The sequence below is a fragment of the Zeus faber genome (genome assembly GCF_960531495.2).
Source record: "Zeus faber genome assembly, chromosome: 3".
Classification (NCBI taxonomy): Eukaryota; Metazoa; Chordata; class Actinopteri; order Zeiformes; family Zeidae; genus Zeus; species Zeus faber.
In genome coordinates, this window is record NC_137190.1 from 23,894,832 (window position 1) to 23,920,735 (window position 25,904).

At 42.2% G+C, this 25,904-nt stretch overlaps 1 protein-coding gene across 1 annotated transcript in view; it reads left to right on the forward strand.

The window, feature by feature from the left end:
- ppfia1 (PTPRF interacting protein alpha 1) overlaps positions 1 to 25,904 on the forward strand; it is a gene marked incomplete at its 3' end in the record, with an annotated part of 47,757 nt that overhangs the window by 11,233 nt on the left and 10,620 nt on the right. The window contains exons 3-16 of the mRNA XM_079997814.1: positions 5,605 to 5,706; positions 6,853 to 7,017; positions 7,256 to 7,330; positions 7,528 to 7,629; positions 8,356 to 8,586; positions 8,723 to 8,869; positions 12,245 to 12,379; positions 16,222 to 16,305; positions 16,429 to 16,560; positions 17,050 to 17,112; positions 17,358 to 17,437; positions 17,531 to 17,681; positions 22,681 to 22,904; positions 23,924 to 24,155. Coding sequence (XP_079853940.1) covers positions 5,605 to 5,706; positions 6,853 to 7,017; positions 7,256 to 7,330; positions 7,528 to 7,629; positions 8,356 to 8,586; positions 8,723 to 8,869; positions 12,245 to 12,379; positions 16,222 to 16,305; positions 16,429 to 16,560; positions 17,050 to 17,112; positions 17,358 to 17,437; positions 17,531 to 17,681; positions 22,681 to 22,904; positions 23,924 to 24,155 — 1,923 coding nt within the window. The remainder of the gene's footprint in view (positions 1 to 5,604; positions 5,707 to 6,852; positions 7,018 to 7,255; positions 7,331 to 7,527; positions 7,630 to 8,355; positions 8,587 to 8,722; positions 8,870 to 12,244; positions 12,380 to 16,221; positions 16,306 to 16,428; positions 16,561 to 17,049; positions 17,113 to 17,357; positions 17,438 to 17,530; positions 17,682 to 22,680; positions 22,905 to 23,923; positions 24,156 to 25,904) is intronic.

The window sequence follows — 25,904 nt, forward strand, 5'->3', positions numbered from 1 at the left end:
TTTCCCACTGGTGACAAATGCCGGATGTTAGTGGGTGTTACCGGGTTTTTGGTACACTGGGAAAGTGTATAACTGACCTTGTTTGGGATAAATTATTTTTATTTGGTGCCGTGTCATGCCGTTTTATTTTTCTTGGTAAAATTGTATTTATATATAGCCTTACCAAGAAAGTGCTATTTCCAGTCAAAGATTTGTTCTTTCAAGTTTATTTATTAATAGGTTGATAAAATACATTATAATTCTGAAGGCAGATTTCTGTTGATTTACAAAGTGCAATGAAATAATTCTGTTCTCCAAAATGGATGAATAATTGTGATGAATAAATGGTGATCACAATGTTGAGCAAAATAATCATGATTATCATTTTAGCCATAATTGTGCAGCCCTACAAGGAGAGGTTTCGTGCAGAGCTTGTAAATCAAGAAAAATCTAGTTTCAGAGAGTGAGATCACCTTATTTGGAGACCAGTTGGTATTTTTGCCCGATTACATTTTATACCAACATTTTATATTTAAAGGAATCAGTAGTGTGCTTACCCAGAGAGAGTAAACTGGCAAGAGAGGGAGACAATGGGAGACTTGTTCTCAGAAGCGAACTGGTGACGGCAGAATACTGGTGTTTTCTCTTGCCAGATGCGAGTTAAATTAGCCGTTCAAACAGGAGCTGACATACAAATCCACACACGTGGCTAGGAGTAGAAAATGTTGGTATAACTCCCTCTGCCCTGTTTTGGGGAAAACCCCCTCTGCATTTCTCAGCCCAAATTCCAATCAATAATTCTGCTGCATTGCATGAAACAGGCCTTCTCACTTGTGGGCTACGGACAACTCTGCATTTTCCAACTTAAAAACATTTAGTCAAAATCAATGTACATGACTTGTAGCAATTTACATTGGCCTAAGACCCAATCACAGTCGTGCAACCAATCTGTTTTAAAGGATATTATTATTATTTTTTAATACAACAAAAAGACGGTGATCATTATACTGGACTATAATGGATGTATAAAAGAGGGATTCCCCATTGAAATTTGGTCTTTGTGTTTCATCCATATTCAAGTCAGGACTCAATGCTAAAGCTTTTTGAGAGAGGGAGATAGGTGACGACAAGTTAAAACTAAAGAAACATAACCGGAAAGGCCACTAAATATGACAAACTATTATAAGAAATGGCCCCATTCACCTGCTCAAGGCTATATTCTCCTATAAGTTTTAATCCAAAAGAATTTTTAGAAAAAAAACAAAAACATTTTTGCCTCATGGCGTCCAACCTAAAATCTAGACACACCTGCTCTGTTCAGAGAGCTGACTACCTACACCTTCTTGGCCATCCCAGGGCAGAAGCTCAGACTGACGTTGTGGTACACCGTTCACTTAACACATCAGCAGCCTAGCTGGAGGCAGTCCCACTAGTTAGCTGCTCTTTGTGTAGCTGATGTGATGCGATAAACATCATTTCTAAACCATCTCCTCTTCCTGTCCATATCGGTTTGTAATGTGTGTGCATGACACTGTACATATAAGTCATTGAACTGCTCTTTTAACCACAAGCTCCCACCAATAGGATCCTATCAATTTATGATGAATGTATATATCCTGAGTCCTCGATATATTCTCGATTTTGTAATGCAGGTATTGTAATGTGGAGGAAAGGTCTAGAAAAAAATAAAACCTACAGGATGTTAAGTTCTCTCGTGGCCTGTAATGCCAATGGGGCCTGCCTAATCGCACACATAACAGCTGAAAAAACTGTTGGATTCCTTTCTCATTCACAGACAGCATAATTCTTAAGCTGTTTGAAGTGGGGAAAAATGAGCTGATGCGGCCTGTAGGTAGTCTAACTCCTACATGTTGCATCTTCCAGCCTGTGTGCCTCTGCAGGCTAAGCCGATCTGAATCGGAGCCATTGTTGTATCTAATTAGTTTTTGACAGCGAGTCCTCCTCCAGGAGAACAGATGCCCTGTGCGTCAGTGTCAGATTTCAGCACACGCCACAAGGTTTTAAGAATGGCTAAAGTCATTATGTGGGAACTAAGCCTATTTGATCTCAATTCCAAATACAGTGCAGTGTGGAGGTATAAAGTGAATGGGGGGGGGTCCTCTATTTTTGTTTGACAAAGAGAATATAACGCAAATAGGATTAAGTTACATAATCTTTATCATCATTTATGATATGATATAAAAAGTTAATTTGCTCATTTGCAATTTGCTGTGTAAAAAGTGCAGGAAGAAATTCCGATGTAATTGAAAAGGGCCGTGGCTCAATGGGCATGTTGAAGGAATGACGTGTGTAATTGACTCATTATTTCTATTGAACAGAATGCCTGAGAAATATTGATTCAAATCCGGCAACAATTGTGCCTGTAAATGTTATTATGCTCTCGAATTAATGCTGCTAAAGCTTATATTTACAGCCAGAAAGCTGTGTGATGCGTTGCATAACATAAAAAAAACTTGGTAAAAGCTTTTCAAATGACACCTCTCTTATCCTCTGTAGTGTTTTATTGTTTTTTTTTTTATGGACACGATGTGATAAAAGCTTGGGCAGGACTTGCGCGCGTTCCACCGTGTTTCAGTGTGCTGTTCCTTTAAGAGGTTGGCACACATCCATGTCCCCTTCCCTTAATCCCCTCCCCCTGTTCTGTGGCTTACAGTGCAGCCCAGATTTCCTCCACCCAGCATGTCACTCATCTTCCTTCACTGGGCATGACACCAGTTTATCCCACTGCTGGGAGACTGGGAATCGTGCCACACGCACAGTTATGTACCCCCCCCCCCCACACACACACACACACACACATCTGTAAAATACTTGAGGTTGATTTTTATCATATTCAATTGTTTTGTTTAAATTCCTGGCAAATATGCTCTCCTCATGCTGTCTGTTGGCATGTACAAACCAGAGTGATATTTTGTCGCGATGGATAATATTTGTGCTCCCCTCCCCCAAATTGTCCTCCCTGGAATAAAATCCAAATGATTTAGGAATTTGAGCTTAGGATTCTGTTCGCACCCCCCACAGTTTGTGATGGAGAGGATCAAACTGGACATTAGTTTAACACCTAATTGTTAATTCCGAGAAGGCTGATTTCGTCATTAATTTCTCCCTTATTTGTTTCGCCAGTTGATAACAATGTTCTGACGGGGCGATGATGACGTAATGGTCGAAATGGTTAGAAATCAGCTTCCGGATAAACAGCCACCAAAGGAGGAGGTTGAATTTTGTGATCCTTTATAGTTAGATACACTGCACTCAATTTGCCTCCTCTGTATCCTTGAGGACACAGTAGGAGCTGGGGTGAGGCAGTTAACGCAGGAGCATTTAAAGAGTGTCACTCTGCTGTTTCTGCGGTTTAGACAGATGCTGAAAATGCATCAGTGTGCAACCACACAGGTACAACTGTTTGTAGGTTGCTTCACATTTCCATCAAGAACTGATGCCGCTTCCTTCAGTTACCGACAATCAAATTAATCATGCTTTGGTTTAAAACCATTTTTTTGACATTTTAGAACATTCTCGGGTATCCTTACTCTGAGGATCACATAAGTGCAATCAACAAAAAACAAAATTTGATTGTAAAAATATTGTGAAGAATAATCAGTTCCAATTGTGGTCTGGATGAACCACAAGTGTCACATTGTTTTGTTTTGAATCGGTCATTTTCCTAAATGCACAATTCATTGTTTAAAATGGTCAAAATGGTCTAGTGGACACCCCACTCTATGGACCCTACCTGTGCAAACTTGGTGTCCCACATTTCAGTCTGTATCAATTCATTGCGAGGAAGGTGAGTGTAGTGGGGAAGGCTGGCTGAAAAAAAGAGCCATATATGTCAAGGAGCGGGAAAGGAAAAGCTTTAGCCTGCAGTACCACTCAACCTCAGCCTCTGCGCTGGAATGTAGGAAGTCAACCCCTCTGTAATTACCCCTGGACCCGCCTCCTCTCCTCCTCCATTGGTTAAACGGGAAGCGGCAGTGTGGGCCCCAGCCAATCCCCAGTCCTCTCTCTGCGTCTCTGGCAGAGCGGCTTACTGAAGAAACTCAGGGGCCTGGTTGAAGGGTTGGGAGAATAGCGACCTGACAAGCCATTCCGGAAATACACACACAGGCACACAGTCTCCTTCCCCTTTCAGAAATGTAAGAAGACGGCCTCGCCACTCAAGACTCTTCCTCCAGGGCAGAGAGAAGAGAGAGAGAGGGGAAAAAAAGAAAAATCAAGACTGCACATTCTGTAGAGCCAACCATGCGTTTGATTCCTAAAAGTACTGGCTGTGTGTGTGTCTGTGTGTGAGAATAAGTGTGGTGTTTCTACAGGACAAATACAGCAAAGTTGTGGTCGTGGACATGTCTGTTGCCAGTAGTCAGTAAGTTTTCACTGAATACTACAAATTATAAAAAAAAACAACCCAAAAAAAACAAACAGAAAAATGTATAGGTTTGAATTATCTGTATCATTTAGATCACCACAGCTGTATACATCCACTCCTTTAAAAAAAAAAAAAAAAAAAAAAAGGATATTTTATTTTTACGTGTACTTAATTTCCTACACTGCTTTATTCAGGTGATTCAGGTTAAATTGAATCAAAAATAATCTTATCAGATACTCAAGCTTTCCTTTCAAAGATAACTGCACTGTTTTTAACCGTGCACAAAGCTGTTGTGGATTACTGTACTATTTGTTTTGTAAAATAAATTGTTCTGGTTGGAAACTTGAATGATGTTTGGATTGTGACTGAAGCCCCTTTCCCACTTGCACTGAAAGCCGTAAATCTACTGACAACGTTCAGTATTGGCGACATGTGGGAATGGGAGCCAGTGTCGGGTGTTTTGTTAAAAAAAAGTCGTTCGTAAATTTACCTGCTCTTGAAGTAGTATAAATTCCAGCAAATTTCCGGAACGTATGTGGGAATGGAAGCGGGAACATTTTTCCGTAAAGCAGGGGTGGAGCCAATCCAAATAAAGCACAAATAGTGAGTCTTTACGTATATTTATTTCGTTACTTTTTTATCCAGCAATGTTACGGATTCCATGTGGGAAAGGGGCTTTGACAATGGGCAAATGGTGAATCTTGATGCTTGACCAGTTGAGAACCACTGATTTATAGAATCTGAATGTCCAACATGTCGCTGTATGTTTTAACTTGTTCAAATTGTTTCCTTTATCTGGTTTCAGGCCATATGCTATTTATAGCATTTGCCACAAACAAGACTTATTCGTTATCATCGTGGCTTCCCTGTCTTATGGAAAGCCTCAGGTGATAACATCGGCAGTAACATTCTTGAGGCCTGATAGCAATGTAAAAGTTTATTTGAATCGCTTGCAGCTAATGGAACGTTGGTGCAGTTATAAGAGGTGCTTTACTTTAAAGGGAAAGCATTTAAGCTTGAAGAGGATCACCGATATACATATACACCCACATACCCCCCCCCCCCCCCCAATACAGAATGAACATAAACCGTTAGTTAAAACATAAACAAATAAATAAATAAAACACTGGTTGAGATGCCACGTATATTTATTGTCTTTATTTTTCCTACTTAAACAACGAAACTTGAGATAATTTGTTCAAACCTTACTGTATCTTCTCTATTCCCCCTTTTTTTAGGAGTTTGCGGCACTGACCAAGGAGGTGAACGTGTGTCGAGAGCATCTACTGGAGAAGGAGGAAGAGATTGCTGAGCTGAAGGCGGAGAGAAATAACACACGGGTGAGTGAAACACTAACAAACACACACTTGATCTTGATTGCAAGGGTGCACTGTAGCTTGAAACGTGGCCTGCCCCGTGAGTGAACCCCAGATCTGCAGTATGAAGTCCAGTCACCGCTGTGAGCCTTTCAGTTATCAATAGTTGTTTGAAAAGTTTTCAAAAGTTTAATGAATTTTTTTCCCCTTAATAGTTGAGAGCAAGTCTTTTCCGTCTACTCCTCTATATTTGCAACCTCTTGTCCAGGCCTCTGAAAATTGTACTTTCGTTCACAGAAACAAGAGCCAACCAAAACTTTTATAATCTGTGTTAATTTATTCCAACCCAACCTAACGCATGAAATCAAATCATATCGTCATTTATCAAATGAATTGTGATACCAAACTTCTACAATGTGACAGCAAAAAAACAATACTAAAATGTAGTTATGTAAACGTTAGTTTGGGATTGACTTTGCCTCAACAACCTATTTTATCAACGACATCGTCATCTTCAGTGGAAGCTTGACTCATGGTGGAGCTTTCTGTCTCAGCGTCTGTTGTTTTTTTTCTTTTTATCCACTTTGTTTCTCCGTCTGTGTATGTGTGTGTTTGCCCTGGAGCAAGAGGAGCAAGCGTTTATTTCCCGTAAGGTCAAACACAGTTTGCTGGCGGGAAGAGCTCCTCCGCTCCACTCTTCAGTTTTCCCAAGATGTGTTACTACTGATTAATTTGACAGCTGGATCCATTTTATCATATTATGCCAAAATATAATTATATGTAATTATATGTAATTGCAAAATCATCAGTTGTTTTGGCTGGTACTGTTGAGTGCGTTGTAGTCAGGAGTATGCAGTAACTGAAAGTACACATTTGAACTGTTGGTTTGGAGTCATTAAAACACAGTGATCCATTAGAGACACCTACCCTGCTTCTCTTTGTCTCAGTGATGGTGGACATATCGATATCATTGATCTGGTCACTCCAACACTCGCCTTGCTCAGCGTTAATGATTGTTTAATTGGATATTGGCTTCGTGCATTTTGTTCTCCCCCTCAACTCTTGAGTTGTTGAGAAAATTATAGGAAATTGTAGATAACAAAACAGGAACAATGTTATCTACAGCCGAAAATATGAATAATGTTCTTCCTCTTTAATCTGTGTTTTCAGCTCTTGTTGGAGCACCTGGAGTGCCTGGTGTCTCGCCACGAGCGCAGTCTGAGGATGACCGTGGTCAAGAGACAAGCCCAGTCCCCGGCTGGCGTCTCCAGTGAGGTGGAGGTCCTGAAAGCCCTCAAGTCCCTCTTCGAACACCACAAAGCCCTCGACGAGAAGGTGACTGGGCCGCTTATCTGATAGCACGGTTTACCTGTTTTGTGTATCGGTGACACGATGACAGAGGATAAAGAGGATGAGCGACGGGTGTCTGGAGGCTCTGTTTGTGGACATTTGAGTTGCAGCAACACAATAAAAAAAAAAAAAAAAAAAAAGATATAATAGATTTAATGTCTGTAATGTATAATGTCTTCGTTATTTTTTTTTTTTGTTTTTCACTTTTTGTCCTGTTTTTCAGGTGAGGGAGAGATTACGTGTGGCCTTGGAAAGATGTAGCGCATTAGAGGAACAGCTCACCATCTCACACAAAGAAGTACGTCCACAAATAGAGCACAGTCCTCTGCTGTGTATTCATGTGCAAATTGTTGCCTGAAGAAAGCTGCGGGATAAATACGCAGCAGAGTTGTATTTTGAACTTGAATGCTCGCAATACTTATTGGGGTGGGGGCTTATTTCAGCAGATAAGTGACAAGGCAAATGATTCAACTATTTTGTCTTTTTTCCTTTCAGCTGGCTTACCTCAGGGAACAACACAGCCTAAAGAGAGGCATGGGGGATGGAACCAGCGAGATCAACCACAACTCTGAACACACGCCGAGCACCAACGGCAAGGTGAGGCAGCTCTGCCGGACATACTAAGAGCGTCAAGCAGAGAGGCTGAAGTTGCCTATGTGTGACGTTCTGACAGTGCAGGCAAGACATGAGTACTGTACATGAAAGACATGCCATGACAGTGGGTGCAGTCCAATTATAAAACAATAATAGTAGGGAGAGTCTTTAAAGTGCTTCTTGGAGTGCCTGAACGTATCATGTAATCTCATTCTATGGCCAAAAGGTTGTCATTGTCCAAGACTTCCCTCTTCTATTTGAAGTTCAAATGCTGTACTGGTTACTAACCCCATAACCCACTCAAAAACATGCATCTATACTTAATTAATTTAGACTGTCTGTACATGGAACCACCCTTTGCATTAGAGATTCATACAGAAGGCGATGTCACTGGTCGCCATCTTTGGCAACGCAAGCTTGTTTACAAATGATCCAACCATCATAGAATAAGGTTACATCTTTGTAATCTTATTAGATATACCATAATGGACATTCCCCCGTTCTAAGGACACAGCCACGATAAGTTGAAAAAGCCCTCTGAAAGACTGACAGAACAAACAAAACAATTTAACCGTGTGAGTTAATGCCATCATGAGTCAGTTCAGATGTGTATCAGATGTTCTTTTTTTTTTTTTTTTTTTTGCGAAGAAACGGCATTAGACAATGAGTGTCTGTAATCGCATCGTTCAACCTGTGTGTCCAACAATCTCCCCTCCGTGTCTCCCTCAGCGTTCGTCCGACGGTTCGCTGAGCCAGGAGGAGTGTGGGTCCGGCTCGGGGAGGGTGGGGGAGCTCCAGGAGGTGGTGGACCGTCAGAGCGCCGACCTGGGCCAGATGAAGGAGCGCATGGCCGCCATGACGTCGCGTATCACCGAGCTGGAGGAAGACCTTGACACGGCACGAAAGGACCTCATCAAGTCTGAAGACCTGAACACACGACTGCAGAGAGACCTGAGAGAGGTAACTGGGGGGGCGCCGGGGACTCATTTGGGGGTGGCAGCCTTTTTGTAAATCATCGTTTGAAACTCACAGGACAAGTTATACATAAATATGTTAAAGCACCACTGTTTGTGTTATTCCTTCCTTTCTTGCATAGTCAATGGCCCAGAAGGAAGACATGGAGGAGAGGATCACCACCCTGGAGAAGCGCTACTTAGCAGCACAGAGAGAGGCCACCTCTGTCCATGACCTCAACGACAAACTGGAGAACGAGGTGGCCAACAAGGAGTCCCTCTTCAGACAGGTAGCCCTCCTTCTCCTTTAATGCCTCATCAAATGTATCACTGTGAGTAGGGCATTTTAGAAGATGTCAGTATCTATCACTCTTTATACGTTCTAGTAAAAATGTTAAAAGAAAACAAACCCGAGCGATCTGGCCCGAAATTCTGATGTGGTATTTCAAGATGGCCGTTCCTTTGCACATTCCTTTTTCCTTTTCTAAGTAGGAGAGCAGATTCTTCTGAGTTCCGAGCCATACGGAATAGGGCATAAAGCAGGAGACGCACTTTAAAAGACGCGAGAACAAAAGACGTTAGAACCACCGGTGTCCCAGAACACCGTCAGCAGAATACGCAGTAAGAACTCAATAACAACTCAATAAGAACGACCGTGAGAGGAGGTGGCAGAGGTTTTGCTTTGCATAAAGATGAAAGGAAAAATAAAAAATTGTGAAATCAAACTAAATGCCATTTATTGACAGTATAATTGTAGTACGTATTTCCTTTTATTACCCTCAACTAATGTCTGGGTGCCGTGCTCCACAAAATAAATAGATCTAAAATGAAGCCACGTTATTTTTCACTTTCCATTACACAATCCACTGTCTTGATCCAAGGCGGAACGTCCCTTAGTTGGATTTAAAATGTTTGTATCACACAAATAGAAACGAACGAGAACAAATAGATCTAAAATTAAACAATTTAAATCGGAACACGGGAACCGCACGCGGTGCGCGGCGCAGCGGTGGAGGAGGAAACATTACACACACGGACTCAGTTCTGGCCTTGTTAAGCGTTTTTTTTGTTGAGTACGGGTTTATAAACAAGTTTGTTTACCCGGGAAAAGAAGGAGGTTGAGTGACCCGGAAAAGGAGGTTGAAGTCCGCCCCCTGCCATGATGCAACAGCATTTGGATCAATCGTGACAAGGGGAGCTCTCAAAACGAGAGAAAGAAGAGTTCACCTCTGGGGCTTGAGCAGCGAACACCGCAAGAACCCGGATCAATTTCAATCAATTTGTCAATCTGATCTCAGCTTGTTCTGAAGACGTCTTTTTGGTCAAAAACATCTTTCTCTTTTTAAGTGTACCTCGACCTTTAGAGCGAAGACAGCACAGAAGATTTAATTGATTGCCACTTCATTGATAATACAGCACGGACACGGTACTACCAGGGCGGTCACGTTCATGAAAATTAGTTGATTATTAATAATAATACAAATAGTTACGTTCAAGAATTCGTCTTTTTCTCTAAACTGTCTACCTGTTTGGGTGGACGGTTAATTTGCCTCAACCCATGTATGTTGGTATGTTTCCCTGGATGGAAACATACCAAATCCACATCCTATTTATTGCATTCTATTTCTCTTCCAACATTGGTTTTAAATTCCCCTGCAATTTAGATGGAACCATACGATTGTGGAAGCTAACGACTGTACAAAATGATTGCGATAATTGCGATCAGGCGATGATGTAATAATTATGACAACTATGGATACCACCAAAAACAATGATTCTAGCAAGTTATCCCCAACGTGTGCGTGTGTGTGCGTGCGCGCGCGGTTAAACTGTGGTTTGATATTTGAATGCATTGTAATTGTAAAGAAAATGACGTTCGAATCTGAAAATCAACATTTGGAGAAAAAAAGCAGTGTTTCAGCAGAAATTACATATACATCCTCTTTGTGCACACAAGTGAATGAGCCTCTGTCCGTGCGCCGCTCCGTGGGCTGTATTTTCTTTTTTTATCCGCCAGATGAGCAGGTGCAGGGACAGCTTTATGCTCATTAAAAAAAAAAAAAAAAAAAAGGTAAAAAAAAACAGGCAGTGTTCTGTAAGACGATCCATCCGGACTCTACAGGTGTTCCGGGCTCCGTCAGCAGCACACGCCACACACAGCGCCCTGCGGCCTGGGACGGAGCACCGGGTCTGACGGGGGGGGCGTAGAGGATCAGTTAAAACAATAAGGCATTTTTTTTTTTTCTTTCCATTTTTTGTGGCCGCTTTTTTAAATCTCACAAAAAATTGTAAAGAAGCAAAATAAAAGGACCAAATGTAATGAGAAAGTAGTCGTCCCACCCCCCCGGTCCGGGTCTCTGCTCCCCGGAGGAGGAGGAGGAGGAGAAGGCGTAGGCGGTGGCTGGGGGCCGCGATTGGATGAATTTTGCATGATCCCAAATCTATAATAGTAATAGATATTCGAATATATTCAAACTCATGTGTTTTTTCCGAAAGAATATTCAAACCTAATTTTTTGCCAATGTTGACAGTCCGTGTGTGTGTGTGTGTGTGTGTGGGTGTGGGTGGGTGGGTGGGTTCTGGCTCCTCTGCCAGCAGGAATCACCCACAGGCTCTGTGGCAGCTTTTGAACCCCCTGCTAATGAAGTCCCACTGTGTCGACACATTGAGTGGTGCAGCAGGAACTGAATGGGACGCCGCAGGGCGTGGAGCTATTTTCTATAGATGCACTCACTGAGATGGAGATGTGTCTTTCTCTTCTATTCCTCTGTGTTTTCTGCCCTTTCTTCCATCCTTGTGAATGCTTCCTCTCCCTCCTATTTTAACTCGCCCCACCCCCACATACCCTCTCTGCTTGTGTGTGTGTGTCCGTCTCCCCCTCCCTCTCCCTGTCCAGTATTTCCTCTGTAAATGTTTTGTCACTGTGATGGTTGTTTGGTTTGGGTGCCATGACTGCCTGTAGCCAAGTTCCAGCATCGGCTCTATTAAAGACAACAGCCCTAAATTCTGAAATCAAAAACATTACTCTCAATCACTGAGTCAGATCATAGACGAAACATTCATTTCTTTGACATTCTTAACATTCATTGCACTTTCCTGTATTGTAGAGGCAGTTCTATAAAGCACCATATTTTTGTTATGCTTGGTATGGTAATTTCTGCGGTGGTGCTGAATGGAAAAAGAAGACAAGACCACCTTTTGTATATCTTTCACTCCGTCTGTGCACCCTGCAGACCTACACACTCACTTACCCTTGTGAAATTAAAAGCAAACAGCCCAGCTTGAATGCTCACTTACCCTCCATCATCCCTCATAACAACTGTTTTGTTTATTTGTTATATCCGTGGCCGTATGCTGGAATGTTGCATATGGGAAGATGCATAAACATTAGTGTGTGTATATACACGTGCAATGCTGTAATATGTTTGTATTAATATTATATTTTATTTGCATTTTCAGACAATAACAATGCATCTTAACAACAACGATACAATTTAAAAGGACCTTATGCAACAATAATACTAATTAAAAACTATATCAATAATTGTGGTAATTTCAAAATCGAAAACCAACACCAAAGTACATCAACTATCTACTGACCAGTGTTCCTTGCATGTACTCTGTGAATTAACGTGATTTTAATGCGGGATTTTTGTATTTTGCAGACTGAGGAGAGGAACCGACAGCTACAGGAGAAGCTGGAGCTAGCTGAGCAGAAGCTCCAGCAGACCATCCGCAAGGCAGAGACTCTGCCTGAGGTGGAGGCTGAACTGGCCCAGAGAGTAGCCGCCCTCACTAAGGTACCGGCCCTGGACGTGTCCCTCACTGCACACAAGTCAGCATAGTTACAGCCCTAAACTACATGTAACGAGTCTTACCTACTACAACATGGATCCCATTTCCAGGAGGGCAAAACTGTACAATATTACCCTGTAACAATACATTATGAACAGCGGAATACAATATGAACTCAGTAATGGAGAGCAAGCCTAAGCCTTGTGAAGAAGAGAGAGAGTTCCAAAGAGGTCAGCATTGAGCATTGTTTGGCTCTTTAGGCTCCAAGTTGAACCTCTACCCACACGGCTCAGTTTAGCTTCCATAAACTCTTGTTAGTTCAACTGAGGACGAAAAAACGATCTGCTTTGAAGGATCGGGAGTTGACTTTGTCGTCAAACTGGATCTGTTCCCTCTGTATATGATTTCCAGTGTTGGAACTCTTTACTACTTATCGTTTAAGTGAAGATGTTCAGATTTCTACATCTGCCCTTTTGATGCCCTTACCTGGTTTTTAACAGTTGGTGGGAAACTATTTTGAATTGAGTTAAATTGTGTTACCGCTTGCTATATCCCATAACCCCTAGAATGCATTCACTGAGGGTGCTAGCGTAATTTCCTTTACATTGCATCAACACAGGCTCCCAAAGCGAGCAATTGTTTTGGTTGCTCTAAATAGCCAAAGGGGACGTATTTTTAGATATTTGGCTCGGGTCCCGGCCATTTATACCTTGACTGTTACTTTGGGGAAACACCCACTGCCAAAACGAACCTCATTAGTAGAAAAATGGCCTTCATATTGGCTGCTTGTATAAAATGAAACAAAGACCTTTTTTTACATTTTTGTCTCTTGTGGGTCTTTTGTTCCAAAGCTAATAAGAGCAAGGCACCACAAGCGTCATTAACAAGTTCTCTTTATTCTCTCGCACTTCATGCCGTCTTTTACTGTGCTTCTGCTCACCAGCTCTTTTCTTGTCTTCTTACCTCACCATATTTTGTACTTTCACATGTTAGCTATTTCCCCAGTTGCTGATGCATGTTTGATGATCCTGACTCATTTCCTCTCCGACTGGAGCCTGGGGTCATATACACTATGTGGATGCTGTGTAAGAGATTTCCACACATGGTGAAAAGACAAGTTGGGATTTACCTCATTACTAGGTCCAGTTCAAAGTCTTGGTGCTATTTCTAGTGCGTTGCTTTCAGCGAGCTGGCTTCAGCTTATCATGAACACCATCATAAAAATCCGAGGAGAAAAGAGACTCTCTGTCCTCTCTGCCTTCCCTTGCTTAGAAACTAACAGTAGATGTAATCCATCATCAACTTCTCACATTGCCAAATGCTCGGCCCACCAGATCCGCCTGGTGTACACCACTAATTCGGTCACGCATCGCATGACGGTGAATTTCATCTCGCTGTCATCCCAATGTGTTTCTAATGTTTTACCAAAAGAATTACCAAAGATGTGGTAATCAAAGTCTTAGTTTATTTTATTGAGACTAATATAAGATCACTGGAATCTATCTCTCCCTTATTCTCTCTCTCTCTCTCGCTCCCTCATTCTCCCTCTCTCTGTATCTTTCTGCCTCTCTTCATTTCGCTCTTTCTCTCTCTCTGTCTCTCTCACTCTCTCTCTCTTCAAATCTCACCCTTTAGCTTGAATTGTGCTTAAGTGCACATTAAAAGTAAACGCTGTTCTCTTCTCTACTCCCTCATGTATGTCTCACTCTTCTCTGGTCTGTTGTGATGTCTTCGTACCACTTCATACCATTAGTGTGATCAATGTGACACTAAAGGCACTAAGGTTAAGAAGAAGGTAGATCAGCCTCATTGACGATACCCTTCCATATACTGTGGCACCTTTTGAATTTTACTCTGCTATTGAACTTCCCCAGGCTAATGAAAACCAACGGTCCATTCAGCTAAAATGTTCTTGTCAGTTGATCTGAACTCAAAATCAAAGCATTAGTTGGGTAAAATGAGCTTAAATGCAAGTGGATACCATTTCCTTTTAATGTTGGAAGCAAATGTCCTTGTTTAAAACAGAGCTATATTTCTGGTTAAGACAACGCCTGGTTCAATGCAGTCTAAGTTCATAATGCCATAGTATCAGTATAGTCTCAAACCCTGAACCCCGGCCCTACCCTGTCTACCTTCTCTGGCTGCATGGGCGCAAAGCTGATCTCTGCTGCTTTTTTCCACTTTGCCGAAACCTTTCATTTTTTCCCTAAACACATAAAACCCGAATGTTCACTATCCGACACAAACAGGAAGTGCCACTTGATTGACTTAAGCCAGTGGTAAGCCCTGCCCTTAGAAAGGCCTTGATAATAATGCAAAGCAGCTATTCCTGTACATTGTTTCTATATGGCTGCATACTGTCCATCATGTTTTGAACAATCTGCAGTCCATGTATGCTAAGTTGATCGTCATCTTGTGTGCAAATTAAATTTCAGGGGTGCGTAGCAGGAACATAACATATTCACCAGCGTAAATTTTTATATGTAGTCAATATGTTATAGCTACTTGGTATAAGTAAAAATCAGTCTATCATGACGTGTGTGTGTGTGTGTGTGTGTGTGTGTGTGTGTGTGTGTGTGTGTGTGTGTGTGTGTGTGTGTGTGTGTGTGTGTGTGTGTGTGTGTGTGTGTGTGTGTGTGTGTGTGTGTGTGTGTGCATATACATACATACATACTTGGGTAGCTTTGGCAACAGCTCCCCAAGCCTTGTCTTACTGTCCCTGTATAAAGGATGTGAGTGATCATAAAGCTCCTTGTGTTCCACCTGAAGTCAACAATCAACCTCATGCTTCAGACCCATATTAACCTCTGCCAATCCATTTTGCCACTGGTGAATATTTATTATTATGTACATTTCTCCTAACTTTCTATCTATCACAACAATAAAGGTTCTTGGTCATGTAAAATATTCCAAGCTCATAGGCTACGTTTTCATTGGCTTTGACACACAGTGGTGATGTCAAAATTAGAAATATAACCTGAATGAATGCTAAACTGTTTGGTACTGTGATCGAAATATTCTATGATCAGTCCTCAAATGTCTCACTGAGAGGACAATAAATGGCAGAACTTTTTATGAAGAACAACAGACACCAAAAAACGGAGCGGAAATAGAAGATTAATAAATATACATCGTACCTATAGTAGATAGTTAAATCAGCTACAGAATACAGAATGTGATTTTTTCATGACACAATATTTTAGTCATATGCACAATTTTGACTTATTTGTGGAAATTGGCAACCGCACAACAAACCGGCGCTCAACTTTCATGGTGCTTTGAAGCATGGCCATCTGGGAGGTCCACACTCTGTGGCCCTGTAGCTGCGTTACATGGAACTGTCTGTTCCAGATGTCCAATTTTGATCTCTGGGATCTTTGGGTCTTTTATTTTACTTTGGGTTTCATTGCTTTGCTCTCCTGCACTATTTCTGCCGAAAACATGCATGTGTTTCAGCCGGTGGCTACAAGCCCATGTCTGCAGGTGTTTGTGTCCCTGGAAACAAAGCCCATCCTTTTGAATGACTTAGGCTGCATCCCATTCACCTCCATTGGTGCTTTGATGTGACCTGGTCTTGCTGGGTCCTTCATCAGGATCCTGGTATCTTTATATCCATCTTTATTCCTTCTAGATAGACACAGTACTCAGACTTGGAAGGGTGTGTGTGTGTGTGTGTGTGTGTGTGTGTGTGTGTGTGTGTGTGTGTGTGTGTGTGTGTGTGTGTGTGTGTGTGTGTGTGTGTGTGTGTGTGTGTGTGTGTGTGTGTGTGTGTGTGTGTGTGAATAGCCTGTTCTGATGCACAAGAGCTGAACAGTTTGGCTTGACTTTTGCCCTTGACTCCCTCCAGGCGGAGGAGCGCCACGGCAATGTGGAGGAGAGGCTGAGGCAGATGGAGGCCCAGCTGGAAGAGAAGAACCAGGAACTGATCAGGGTGAGAAGTGGGAGTGGAAAACCAGAATGTAGGCCTGTTCGCTGTCACGTTGTACTTGAAACCGTATGAACACACTGACCTTTTCCGAATCGTCTTTGCCTATCTCTTTCCCTGTACGTGTAGGCACGGCAACGAGAGAAAATGAACGAGGAGCACAACAAGCGCCTTTCTGAGACAGTGGATAAGCTTCTGTCCGAATCTAATGAGAGACTGCAGCTCCACCTAAAAGAGAGGATGTCCGCCCTGGAGGACAAGGTGGAGAACAGACAGCCTCGAGCAGCAACACTGTCATAACACACATTCTAACCTTTTTAATCTTGCTTAAGGCCTCGTATTTATGTTCCTTTATTAATGGCTGCTGCCACTCCAGTATGTCTGCTGCAACAAGAGAGAGATAGAGGGATAGAGAAATAGATATGAATGCAGTGGTTTCTTGTTTATGTTTAGAGAAATGTAATATTTTTGTTTTTGAGAATCAAAGTCAAAAGCTTTACACTGGATTTTACGTTGCCAATCGTAGTGAATTTCTCTCACTTTGAAACGTATTTCATTATCTTAATCTTATCTCTATGTTAATGTTCCTTGTATATTTTGTTACTCTTCTTTTGAATATCAATGCATTCTGGGTGTCAGCTAGACGGGTTACAGGCTGGGGGCTTTCTTCCTATGGTTTATGCTCACATCAACAGCCTGAATATCTCAGCTTTTTAAACCATTCTGATGTTTCTGCTACTGTGTCCCCAGAATGCCCTGATCAGAGAACTGGATCACACCAAGAAGTTAATTGAGGAGTCGCACCACGAGAAGGTAGGAAAGGGGACCAAGCCTGATACCACTTCACTGATATCTCTTACTTTCTGTTATGTTTGTGGTTTGGTCTTGTTTTTGTTCTTTGTATAGAGATGAACTATTTCAACATGTGAAAATTGGACTTATATTGTGTGGATGAATGAATGTCTTGAGCTCTGACACATGACACTGATACCTGCCTATTAAACGATGCCCAAATTATTTTTCTAACCTGACAACAATTCGCCTTTCCTCTCCCCCAGGAGCAGCTCTTGATCCAGATCGAGACCATGAGAGCAGAAAGCGAACAGGGCAGGAGTCGGAGTAATTCCCTGCTTCATGGGTAAGCTGCAAACCAACCAGCAAAGTGCACAAACCTCCCTTACCCTTTCTTACTGTGTGTGTGCGTGTGTGTGTGCGTGCGGTTGCATTCCAGGCGGTCTCACCTCTCCAGCACCCCAGACTTCAGGTACCCAGTGTCTGCCTCCTCCATGATGGACAGCAACTCTGACCACTATGGTGGTGCTTTGGTGCTGAGACGACCCCAGAAGGGGCGCGTGGCGGCGCTCAGAGACGAGCCCTCCAAGGTGAGCTCTGTGTAGTGTATGTGTAAACTGGGAGAATAATGAACACAGAGCTTTATAACGAATCAGAAGGGTAAATCAAATCCTTTTTCGAGCATTGCTTTTTTACCTATAAGAGGGCTCCAGACTAACTTTTTACATTGGTGGCAGTGATGCGTCTACATTTTTCATTTAGGTGCACTAGCACCTACACCTATCATACACAACATTAAAACCACCTGCCTAATATTGTGTAGCTCCCCCTCGTGCCACCAGAACAGCTCTGACCCGTGGAGGCATGGACTCCACAAGACCTCTGAAGGTGTCCTGTGGTATCTGGCACCAAGACGTTAGCAGCAGATCCTTTAAGTCCTGTAAGTTGTCAGGTGATGCCCCCATGGATCAGGCTTGTTGTTCCAACACATCCCACAGATGCTCCATCGGATTGAAATCTGGGGAATTTGGAGGCCAAGTCAACACCTTGAACTCTTTATGTTCCACAAACCATTCCTGAACAATTTTGCAGTGTGGCAGGGTGCATTATGCTACTGAAAGAGGCCACTGCCATCAGAGAATACCGTTACCATGAAGGAGTGTACTTGGTCTGCATCGATGTTTAGGTAGGTGTTGGCTTGGGTGCTCGTGCAAAATTCTGATATACGCGTGCACGGGGGTGTGCATGTGCACGGGTGGGGGATTTGGGCGCCCAAAGAATGTAATGTAATGTGACAAATGTGGTCTCCCCGTTCCAGAAGTGCAAGATTTATTATTTACAAGTAAAATATTTACACAAAACATCCAGTTTTTACTTAAGTCCCATAGCAATGGGGAGACGCACAGGTTTTTTTTGGAACAAGACGTAGCGGGACAATCTCTTAACTCAATTGTGTTTCATACATGTAGAAAACAAACAAAAATAAATCATTGATCTGAAATATAAAGACAGGCATGGGAGTTGGCGTGCACCGCTGTCTGGAGGAGAAATTAAAAAACTCCACTCCAATTCTCTGAGTTAGGTTAACATTTTTCATTTTCCAAACAAGTAGGAAACTATGAAAACAAGATAAATGTAAATCTTTCTCGATGAGATTATATTATTTATTGCTATATTATAATGACAAGATCGGCATATGGAGCGGCAGGTACGTGCGGCACGTTATCAAGCATGTTTTCCTTTTTTTTATTTATTTTTTTTTTAAGCGTGACTGGGCATCGAGGTAGTGGACTGTCTGGGCAAGATATATTCATGAGGAACACCTCATGAACCTCGAACCTTGGCGCTCCTGCGATGTGCGCACAGCGGCTCCGCTGTGTTGCTCAGTTTGCCCAGAGTGGCAAAATGACTAGAACTGCAGCTGGGGGTCCAAGTGCCTTTTTTTTATTTTTTAAATTTTTTTTTTAGCATCTGCCCCTCACAAAGTCTCTGTATGGGACTGTAGAGGGGGAAGTGAGATCTGATCGCCAGTGGTTACTCAATAGCTCTGAGCGGAGGGGGGGTCTCTGACCAGTCTGTGGCTACACAGCCCCATACGCAGCAAGCTGTGATGCACTGTGTGTTCTGACACCTTTCTATCATAGCAGCATTAACCTTTTCAGAAATGTGTGCTACAGTAGCTCTTCTGTGGGATCGGACTAGATGGGCCAGCCTTCCCTCCCCACTCCCATGAATGAGCCTTGGGCCTATTGCCGGTTCACCGGTTGTCCTTCCTTGGACCACTTTTGGTAGGTACTAACCACTGCATACCAGGAACACCCCACAAGACCTGGAGTTTTGGAGATGCTCTGACCTAGTTGTCTAGCCATTACAATTTGGCCCTTGTCAAAGTTGCTCAGGTCCTTACACTTGCCCATTTTTTCTGCGTCCAACACATTAATTTAAAGAAGTGACTGTTCACTTGCTGCCTGATATATCCCACCTCTTGACAGGTGCCATTGGAACGAGATGAGCAGTGTTATTCACTTCACCTGTCAGTGGTTTTAATGTTGTGGCTGATCAATGTAATTTAGGCGCACCCAAATTTTTTCAGGTCAACATTTGGCAGATTAGGATCGGGGACAGAGGATACAGATGGAACAGTTACCTCCGCCGATGATGTCTGGGCTGGGTCTTTCAGGGCTGGGGAGAGGTGTAATGAGCACCGCAAAATTTTTCTTCACGGAAAAATAATCAGCAGTTTTAGGGGTGTGCATCTCTCCCTTAAGACGATCGGATACGCATGGGCTACGATACAATTCAGGTATCAAACATTGGAATATGGAACGATATGTTGCAATCTGATACAGTTCTTAACATTTGTTTAATGTAGACATTGATTTTCCATTATAGCAAAAGCCAATTCTATAAAAGTGGCATTGTTTACCTTCAAATAGATATATTTCATAAAAAAACAGGGAATCCTGGGAAAAAAAAACAGGAAAAAGTATTTTTGTTACTTTATGACATTAAGATATAAAAAATATCTAATATATTGTGATTCTGATGTAGTAATATATATTCAATTTCAAGAGGTTTATTTGTCACATACACATACGTTCATACATATACAGTATGCAGTGAAATGTCTTTGCAACTTTGCAATAGCTAACCTAATTTCTATCTGAAACTAATTGATTCCTAAAACATAATGCAGTTAGTGAATAGAATAATATAGATACAATAAGAATCAAAAAGGTAATACAGAGTGGAGGTAAAAAATAGAAGTAAAGGGAATAGAGTTATGTTTATGGGATAGGTTATTTCTATATACAGACGTGTGCAGTGAAGTGTGCAATGATCCAGTATACAACAGTACAACACAGTAACACCGAACAAAACAACAATACAGCGCAGTATGCAGCAACCCAGGGCAGTGATAGAGTAACTTGCAGTACAGTATGCTACATACAGTACAGTAAGGCAGTGGGGCCTATGTGAGTGTCTCAGTGCTTTTCATTTGGACCCCTGGTGAGTTCAGCATTGACAGTCCAATTAATATTGTTATGACCCTGGATGCATTGGAGTATTGTTAATTGTCAGTCATAATGTGTTTTATTGCGGGTGGTTCACAAGTCTCATGGAGCTGAAATGGAGAGGGAATGTGAGTGTGCGATCTGGTGACGAGTCAGAGAGAGAGAACGCCGTAGGTTATGGCCAAAACAGTCGCCTGGAAGGTAGCAATAAACCACAGTGTGTTTAATAACAACAACTGTGGCTTCTTCTGCCATCTAGAATGTTACAATATCATAATCAGTTGAAGCTCTGAACGGCACGGTGAGACACAGCGCAGGGTTCAGCCTGAACAGGGATTTAGAGAAAGATTTATTTAGTTTCCCTAGTTTCTTCTTGTATGGAAAATAAAAACGTAAACCTAACTCCTAACTAATTGGGTTGGAGTTTTTCTTTCTCCTCCAGACAGCGCTGCCCTGTACACCCCGTGCCAGTTCCCGTGCCGGTTTTCCTGTGTTTTTATTTTAGATCTATTTATTTTTGTTAGCTTCTTGTTGTATGAAACCAACATTTTCAACCAACCTAAAGGGACTGTCCCGCTCCGCCTTGGATCAGGGCGGATTGCGTAATGGAGAGGGAGCAGTCTTCAGTCCACTGTTCCCCGTGTCTCCAAACAAAACAAATAATTATTATTTTTCAAAGTAACATGACTTGTAACGTTAGATTAGTGAGTCTTCCACAGCAGCTTAGTTTATATCAAAGTAGAATTAGCAGCAAAGCTTCAGTCAGCCAATTCATAACTTCAGGAATCGGGCCTTCGAGCGGTTCGCGGTACATTTAGACCGATCCAGGGGTCGAGTATTGATGTAGTTGCATCTTTAACATCAAAACCGGTTTCCGATTCTTATGGTTTAATCGTTACACCCTTAAATAGTTCTGTTAATTTAGAATTAGGCTATGTTTTCAGGTTGTGATGTTGCTCACGATATCTCTCGTTCACGCGCAAGGAAGGTGGGTGGGAGTACATGGAGCAGTCTCTCTCACACGCACGCACACGCACACGCACACACACACACACACACACAGATATGCACGCTCTCACACACGCACAAATACAGACATGCACGGCACATGTGCAAGATGTGCGTAAAATCCTGCTATGTGCTGACAAAATAATCAAAAGAAAATAGGCTAGGTTAATAATATTTGTTCAATGGCACGTGTCTGCATACCCAGTTGGTGTTAATTAAAAATATATTTTTATACTTTTAAAAATTTTTTATCAGACCTGCAAAATTTCAGGCGCACCTGTGCGACCAATGAAAATGTTTAGTCGCACTTGACAGATATTTTGTCACTTGTGCGACCCTGCTTTAATTGAGTTGGACCTAGCATGAGATATGAATGCAGGGGCCTCTTGCCACACTGAATTCCAGCTTCGATCATCCAGTTCGGAATGCCCTGCTTAGGAAATTAAAGATTGAAAAATCAGCACCATCTTTTTAAATTGCATAATAATGGGTGGGGTTGTATTTGGCATTTACATGCATCCCTATTTAATTACAATTTAGTATATTTTACTTATTCCACTTAGTATTCTTATTGGTATATGCGTTCCTACTTTACATTCACAGTTCAACATTTTTTTGCTGTTAGATAATTGCTGACTTAGATACTAATGCATTTAGTTTTGTTTTTTTTACTCGGCCATTTGACCTTCTTTAACTTAAAATTTTAGATGATGGTATGGCCTACTCTGGCCTGAAAGACTTAAGTTTATGTTTTATTGTGCCACCTGTCATAAATCCTTTCCTCCCCCACACTCTTTCTTCTAATGTGCTTTCTGCTGATTGTCTCTCCATCTCTTTCCGTTTGCCTCTGCTCTGGACATCAGCGACATGTAAGTCAGTGTGGTGGGCATGACTGTGAACGTTGCTTACACCTAGATTTTTACAGTGCATTGATGACGAGTGTTATAGACTGCTGTTGAGTGTTGAGTGTTTACCCTGTCACACACTGCTCTCTGCCTCCTCTGTCCTCCTTTCTTCCCTACTCTATCCTTTCTCTGCTGTTAACCCCCTCCCTTGGTTGTCCTAGGTGCAGACTCTGAATGAGCAGGAGTGGGAGCGGGTTCAGCAGGCCAACGTGCTCGCCAACGTGGCCCAGGCCTTTGAGAGCGACATGGAGGCCTCGGACCTGGAGGATGACCGTGAGACCATCTTCAGCTCGGTGGACCTGCTCTCCCCCGGCGGTCAGGCTGATGCACAGACCCTGGCCTTAATGCTGCAGGAGCAGCTGGACGCCATCAACAACGAAATCAGGTACTGACAAATTTATATTCAATACACATAATCTTCTGCACAGTATGCACAGGACCGTGTTGTATACATACCCTTGTGTTTGCTGTACTGGACTGTGTGTTATACACCGATGAGACACAACCTTAAAACCACTGACAGGTGAAATAAGAAACTTTGATAAACTCATTCCAATGGTGCATGTTAAGGGGTGGGATATATTAGGCAGCAAGTGAACAGTCAGTTCTTGAAGTTGATGTGTTGGAAGCAGTAAAAATGGGCAAGTGTAAGGATCTGAGCCACTTTGACAAGGACCAAATTGGGATGGCTAGACAACTGGGTCAGAGCATCTCCAAAACGACAGGTCTTGTGGGGTGTACCGACCAAAAGTGGTCCAAGGAAGGACAACCGATGAACCGGCGACAGGGTCATGGGCGCCCAAGGCTCATTGATGTGCGTGGGGCCGTCTGGTCCAATCCCAGACCCACAGAAGAGCTACTGTACTACAAATTGTTGAAAAAGTTATTGCTGGCTATGATAGAAAGGTGTCAGAACACACAGTGCATCACAGCTTGCTGCGTATGGAGCTGCGTAGCTGCAGACCAGTCAGAGTGCCCATGCTGACACCTGTCCACTGCCAAAAGCGACTACAATGGGCAAGTGCGTCCATGGAGTCCATGCCTGCAGCAGAAAATGTTTGCATGACTAACTTTCAGATGGATTCAGAAATTGACAACAAAAGAATTGAACCGTATCAGAGTGTGTGTGTGTATATATATATATTTTTTATTTTATTTTATTTTTTTAGTATATAAACCCAACCTTCATACATATTTTCAGTTTGTTCAAAACAAATTGGATCATTGTCTTTGTTTACTATGTTCCGATAGACATTTCACTGCATATATGTATGACCGTATGTATGTGACGAATAATCTCTTGAACTTGAACTTAGTGCACCAATCCAGAGTCAAATTCCTTTTTACTGTATACAGATCCACCTGCTCAATTAATGTGATCCTCTCTCTCTCTCTGCTTGACAGGATGATCCAAGAGGAGAAGGAGAGCACCGTCATGCGAGCGGATGAGATTGAATGCAGAGTGGGCAGTGGCGAAAGTCTAGGAGGCCATTTCCGCTCCATGAGCTCCATCCCCCCTTCCCTGGGGGGGGGCTCCTCCGTGGGGGGTTCTCCCCCTGGCTCCGGTCACTCCACCCCTCGACGCATCCCTCGCAGCCCCAACAGGGAGATGGACCGCATGGGCGTCATGACCCTGGTAAAGCCCTCTGTTCTCCATCTTTCTCCTTTCAGTTACTCTGAGCCCTCTAGTTTAAAGTCTGACTCCTACAATATATTTTTTCTATTCATTATAGGACACTAAGTGAATTGACATTGTTGGCTTTTTCGGTCTTATTTATTTATTCTTTTGCAAATATGTCGTTTAGATTCGTGTTATAATCGAAGAAAATTATTACACATTTAAAAAAACTTCAAAACACAACAATCTTTGAATCAATTTTTGCTGATTACTTTTTAGTTCCTGCTCGTAGCTATAGTTTTACATTTTTTATACTTAGTAATAACCTATACTGGGCTATGATCCTTGGGCAGTGGCCTTATTTTATTATTTATCTATTTTTCTATATCTGTTTGTTTGTTTGTTTGTTTATTTATTTATTTATTTATTTATTTATTTATTTATTTATTTATTTATTTATTATTAATAATAAACTTCACATATATGCTGATTCCCATTCAAGATGTTGATTTCCATAAAGCTACCTATCTCCCTATAGACATCCTACAAATAGGTGTAAATACATGAGTGTGTAATCGTGTGTTTGTATGTAACTGCCCGCTCCCTGTAGCACTATTGCTGCGATCCGTACGTCATCCAGAGCTCCCTCTCCCAGCAGACTGTAACTTACCTGCCCTACGCTCCCGCTAGCCTCCCTGATCCCCACAAAATCTATAGCTATACACCGTACTTCCTCCAGGTATCCCCGGCTCTCAGTGCTTCCCTTCTCCTCTCCCCTTCTTATGTGGTCGGGTGCAGCCAGGCTCAACTGAGCTTCCTACTTGCCAAGATATGTCTACTCCTGCTACACTTAACCGACCACATTTGAAGAGACTCAACAAGCCCATCCCTCTCTTCGACTTTACTCTTTATGGATTACAGTCAGCTGTTTTTCAGTTTGTCTCCAATTATGGGTCCTTTGTGCATTTCAGATAAGTGGGATATTTAATCAACTAATTATTTAAATTATTAAGATGTATGATTGTTTTCTTTAATCAAAAGCGCCAAATAGATCCTTTAGAGAAAGTAGCGTTTCAGTTAAACTGAAACAATATACTCCTACTTAAGTAAGCTACATTGAGAAAAGTTTAATTGAATCAATCAAAACTTTCCACACTTTAATACAAAGCTGGTGATTTCCATGATCTCCATCTGCTGTAACATGCTTCAGCTCAGTGGCCTCACATTGCCATTGGAGGATAGGAAGTGAATGGTGAGGTATTTAACTCCTGGGGCTGAACAAACTCCCATAGAAATGTGTCAGGCTGATGGTTTATTTGCTCTTGTCAATGCCAGGTATGGGGGTGTGGGTGTGTGGGTGGAGGGGGTGGGGGCGGGGTCATTTTTCCATGCACTGTGGAAAATATGACTGAAGAACATGTCTGGTTCTTGAACTCAGCTATCACCGTTTTCTGGCAGCATACATTAATGTAGGTCACATCAGCAAAAGATCTGTAAAAATGGTTGGGCCAACTATCTCACCACTATGTAACCCAGCAGTAACACAAGTCTAAGGCTAGATGCTTCTTGTCTTCATCTAACCAACTTTCAGTTAGATATGATCGGCTCTAGTTCACTTATGGCTTTATTTATGCCAAGCTAACACCTTTTGCCATAATTCCCGGGAGAGGAATGCATTTCTTGGATTGCATTTCAGTTGTTTTCTTTTTTCTCCGAGCTGGGCTGCACCCATCATATCTTAACAATCTTCTAGGACTGTGGATTTGC